At 47.9% G+C, this 5,410-nt stretch overlaps 1 protein-coding gene across 1 annotated transcript in view; it reads right to left on the reverse strand.

Annotated features, from left to right (window-relative positions):
* LOC106511379 (type I inositol 1,4,5-trisphosphate 5-phosphatase) overlaps positions 1-2,302 on the reverse strand; it is a gene marked incomplete at both ends in the record, with an annotated part of 3,460 nt that extends 1,158 nt beyond the window's left edge. Inside the window, 1 exon segment of the mRNA XM_014000135.1 lies at positions 2,191-2,302. Coding sequence (XP_013855589.1) covers positions 2,191-2,262 — 72 coding nt within the window.
* Positions 2,303-5,410: the final 3,108 nt, after the last annotated feature.

A 5,410-nucleotide genomic window follows, 5' to 3' on the forward strand; every position in this document is an offset into this window, starting at 1 on the left:
CGGTTTAGGACTAAGGTGTGAATTGAGTTTATGTTAGTTTTAGGGTAAATGGTCAGGGTTAGGATATGAAATTACCAAAAAAATAAATGGAAGTCAATCCACAGAAAGTTCACTAAAGTGATTTATGATCACTATCGTTCACATATTTTACCAACTGAGATCAAAGCTTTAATAACACCTGAGGAAACAACAGATGATTCTTCACTTGGCCTTCAGAGGAGACGGACCTCCTACCCTGTTTTGTTGCTCTTTCAAAACTTTTTTCACCTACCATCTGAAACAAAAAGAATTATGGATTTGGTCAACTGGTCTCTGAACACAATTGACACGATTTTTCCCAAATTGAGATTGGAACGAGGGGAACGTAGCTGTCCCAGTGGAATGGTTGCTGCTGGTCGGGTCACTGGTTCTTGGGGCTGGAACCTGATGTGTCTCGCACCACTTTCCATTGAAGACGTGGAAGATTTGTATCTATTAAGATTTACGATAACTGGATTCCTGCTGATCAGAGGAGGCGGAGTCCTGATTTACTGAAAAGTGAAAGCGACCCTAACAGTGGTCCAGGCCGTTCAGAAGCTGTTGGGCGTGTTGGAAGGATTCTGCCGGGCTGGAAGCACACAGACTCAGCAGCTGGGGGAGATAAGCCAYAAACTGGATGTGGTTCTGACGAGGATCACAGCTCAGGAGCGAGCCTCTGGCATGCAGGATTATATCTGGGTGAAGCTTCAGATGGTGAAGAGGCGAGAGGACCCTGAATTCGGCTGATTGAAGGTTTTTTTTTCGCCACTTTCAGAGATGTAGTTAAGGCATTAAAAACAGCTGAAAATTCAAGGTTGTTTTGTCCCAAAAAATTATGTTTATCTATTGGTTCCCAGCAGCATGGCCTTGATTGCCATGCTTATCTAAACTCCCCAGGATGATATGTCAACAAGGGCTAGATTCCCTTGGATGATGGATGATGGTTGGATGATTGTTGGATGATAACCTGATCTTTATCTAAAGGACCACTGTGGAGAATGGACAGCAGGGATCAATGGTTGGATGATAATTTGATTTGATTTATTTATTTAACAGGAAAAGATTATTAAAAATCAAGCCCGACTCAGCATAATTGCTGTTTTACAGCAGGTTCCTGTTCTGCAGCACATAAAACATTGAATTGGTTGAATGATGAATGATGGTTGGATGATGGTTGGATGATAAGCTGATCTTTAAAGAACCACTGTAGAGAACAGACAGCAGCTCTGACAGGAACAGGCAGCAGATTGTTTGATGTTCTGCTGAGTTTGGAGCCAGCAGCTCTCAGCCAGCAGGGATCAACCCTCTGAGGAAGATGAGGCTCGATGAAGAAGATGCAGCCCGGCTGAACTCTATAAGGCCTGGATTAGATGTAGTCTGAGGGGGACGGCCTGGATTAGAGCTTCAGATTAATATTCAGACGCCTCCTGCTTCCATCTGTGACTCAGAGAGGTTTTAATGAAGATGATAGGAGCTGAGCTCAAACACAAACTGATCATCCAACCATCATCCAACCACCATCCATCCATCATCCAACCACCATCCATCCATACATCCATTTATCCAACCATCATCAGCAGGTGATAACAGAAGCTGTGGTGATGAAAGTAATGCTACATTTACACCAAACGTGTTTTGAGCATCAGGAGCGTCTGGTTTACATGCAGWRTCACTGGTGAACKTGCACCTAGGGGCGTCTAGAAGCTGAGCAACGTGGTTCGAAGCGGTACACACGTCATGAATGTTTTCTGTGGGTGCGGCACGTTTAAAGTGTCCGATGCTCGAGTTGGAAAATCTGAACTTTTGATGCACGACTCATCGCATCAACCAATCAGAGACTCTGTTCAGTGACGTGCTGGTGATGAGCCGGAAATACCAGAAGCCCAGGAAATCTGATCACACAAACAATGGAGGAAAAACTGATAGTCCAATCATTTATGATCATTCCAGTGTCCTTTATCATGATAGAAATAAAAAGGACTTTACCTGGAGGACGATTAGTAAGGAAGTCGGCCTGTTTGGTAAGTTATCAAAACTACGGTTAAAAAGGCTCCTCTCCTCGAGCGTCTAAAGACATCTGTCCTCACTGGACACCAGCATCAGCAGGCATGTGTTTTGAGATTTTTGGAGGTGTACAACTCGTTTAGTGTAAATGTAGCATAAAGGACTAACCTTCAGGAAGAGGTCTCTGGCTGAGGAGGACATGAGGATCCTGTCGCACCAGGCGGGGCAGCGGGTGTTCATGTACTCCTTCCCCTGACTGCTGTCTTCACTGTAGGGATAACTGCAACACACAGAGACACAGGATTTATATTATTTCATTATGGATCAACCTGCCTGATGAAATAAAATATATTATTACTAGTATTTTCTTGTGTTTGTTGTTAGTTTTATCAATGTTGTGCAGCTTCTCTCCACTCAAAGTTTAATCCCACTTTTCCTAATCCAGGTTTGGTGTTTCATTCATTTTATTTAAACTGTGACAAATATTGTTACAACCTGTGATGGTGAAGGAGCAAAATACAAACAGAGACAATGACCAGAGAGGGGTTCTGTTGGACAAGAAGGTTCTGTTGGACCAGTAGAAGGGTCTGTTGGACAAGGAGTGTCTGTTGGACAAGTAGAAGGGTCTGTTGGACCAGTAGAAGGGTCTGTTGGACCAGTAGAAGGGTCTGTTGGACCAGTAGAAGGGTCTGTTGGACAAGTAGAAGGTTCTGTTGGACAAGTAGAAGGGTCTGTTGGACCAGTAGGAGTGTCTGTTGGACAAGTAGAAGGGTCTGTTGGACCAGTAGAAGGGTCTGTTGGACCAGTAGAAGGGTCTGTTGGACCAGTAGAAGGGTCTGTTGCACCAGTAGAAGGGTCTGTTGGACCAGTAGAAGGGTCTGTTGGACCAGTAGAAGGGTCTGTTGGACCAGTAGAAGGTTCTGTTGGACCAGTAGAAGGGTCTGTTGGACATAGGCTGCATCCAAAACGGCAGGCCGGGTCCTCCGAAGGCCAAATTCGTCATCCTCATCCATCACAGCGCCACGACGAATGCCGTCCAAAACCGAAGACTCCCACAATGCAGCCGACAAATGTGTCCTTCCTTTGGCCCGAATCGAAGGACTGGTCTGATGGATACTTCCCGGTCCAGCATATCCCATAATGCATTGAGGCCTGACCGGATGATTTTTTTWATGCTAGTAATGACGAACAAAGTGAGAGAAAAGGGCGACTAGATTGAGGCATTGGATCAGTGGATTGGATCAGGGGACTGGATCAGTGGACCAGATTGGGTTAGAACCAGTGAGCTGATACATGTTTGAATTCTGTAGTCTCAGGTCCTCCACCTGCTCAAACTGCTTCAGCTTGTTGTCCACGAGGACACAAGGACACAAGGACACGCTGAGACCGGTCCGATCTGGTCCTCTGGGCCGGCACCAGCTAACTGTAGCAGAACACAGAGTGGATCTCCTGTTCCGATGAGGATCAGATCCTGATGAGGCAGCAGTTCTGCTGGTTTCACTGAACTGAATAAATCTGGTTTTAGTTCTAAGTTGAATCAGATTTAGAGTCTTTCCAGGACTAACATGGGTTTGAGGAGGGGTTCAGGGTTCAGGGTTCAATAAACACGTTTCTTCCTTCAGAACTGAAACAGGAAGTGGAAATGATCCACTCCTGTCAGTAAAAYATGCTAACAGTCATTAGCCAATGAGCTAACCTGGTTTCCTACTTTAGATCAGGTGATAAAATCATGAGGTTAGAGCTGGGTCATGAGATCTCCTCCTCAGGTTTACACAAATGCACACACACACTCACGTGCACACACTCACGTGCACACACTCAYGTGCACACACCCAGAACCTCTCCAGCAGCAGCAGGTGTACAAACAGACCTGCAGAGAGCTCCTCAAAGGACTTCTCTGCCTCACATTAGCATCACTAACACTCAGGGCCAGAGCTTTAGTGTGCTAATCATCCAGCTGAAGGAGTCATCCTGGGATGAAGAGGATGAAGAGGAGGATGAGTGCGACACACAGAGACAAGAAGACAGCAGACAGATCAGACAGGAGACTTCATGGTGGCCTGACTGCTTCTGGTTTCTGAGAACTCCAGACCAGCCTCAGGTGTGTTTGGCCACACCCTCCAGCTCAGATAAGGAAACAGCCAGCAGTCAGGAGGCGACCGCCTGAAGTGATTAATGCTCTCGATTAGCAAACGTACAAACATATCAGGAAGGCTAAAGGCTGTGAGAGTCAGGGCTGTCAGCTCGTATCAGCCCTCGCTGCTCACAGGAAGAAGAATTACAACAATTAATGAGCTGCGCTGATAACTGAGGGAGGGGGCGGAGCTTAACTCAACCCACGTCTTCAGCCTCACTGAGGTGGACAAGCTTCAGCACAGACCCACACATCCTCCACTACATCCTTCTTTATGGAAGATCCATTTTTCCAACGTGTCCCAGTTTGTGACAGAACCAGGCAGCCTCTGAACAAAAACCAAGAGGTTCAATCATTTCAGATATTTCTAAAACTCTAAAAACTGCTTTGATTAAGTGAATCTTTCTGGTTGTGTCTTTGGATGAAGACTTCCTGTGGACAAGTCTTCTTCTTGGACCGTTTCAGCTGCACGCTGGTGTTTTTCTCAGGAAGTCAGGGAGTGAAACACACCTGAGGCACCAGGTAGAACCAGCACCGCTGCAGTCAATGATCCAAACACAAACAGAAAGACCTGAGGTCCTCGCACAAATAAAAACTCATGTTTGAGGTTTGGTCCAAAGACCTGGTCCTGTCAGTCCAGATGAGGACCCCCCCCCCGACTCTTCGCCTGTTTGGAGTTGATGCAGAGTGTTCGGCTGCAGCAGCTCCTTCATTCATGCTCGGTTTGAGGTTTAATGTTTGACTCTCCTGCTCATCACTCAGTGTCGGCCTGTTTGTCCTGCAGCAGGTGAGGACCGGCGTGTCCCTGCAGCGTGTCCCTGCAGCGTGTCCCTGCAGCGTGTCCCCGTGGCTTGTCCCTGCAGCGTATTCCTACAGTGTGTCCCCATGGCATGTCCCCGTGGTGTGTCCCTGAAGCGTGTCCCTGCAGCATGGCCCTGCAGCGTGTCCCCATGGCATGTCCCCGTGGTGTGTCCCTGAAGCGTGTCCCTGCAGCATGGCCCTGCAGCGTGTCCCCATGGCATGTCCCCGTGGTGTGTCCCTGAAGCGTGTCCCTGCAGCATGGCCCTGCAGCGTGTCCCCATGGCATGTCCCCGTGGTGTGTCCCTGAAGCGTGTCCCTGCAGCATGGCCCTGCAGCGTGTCCCCATGGCATGTCCCCGTGGTGTGTCCCTGAAGCGTGTCCCTGCAGCATGGCCCTGCAGCGTGTCCCCATGGCATGTCCCCGTGGTGTGTCCCTGAAGCGTGTCCCTGCAGC

This window comes from Austrofundulus limnaeus, unplaced genomic scaffold, assembly GCF_001266775.1.
Source record: "Austrofundulus limnaeus strain Quisiro unplaced genomic scaffold, Austrofundulus_limnaeus-1.0 Scaffold2730, whole genome shotgun sequence".
Classification (NCBI taxonomy): domain Eukaryota; kingdom Metazoa; phylum Chordata; class Actinopteri; order Cyprinodontiformes; family Rivulidae; genus Austrofundulus; species Austrofundulus limnaeus.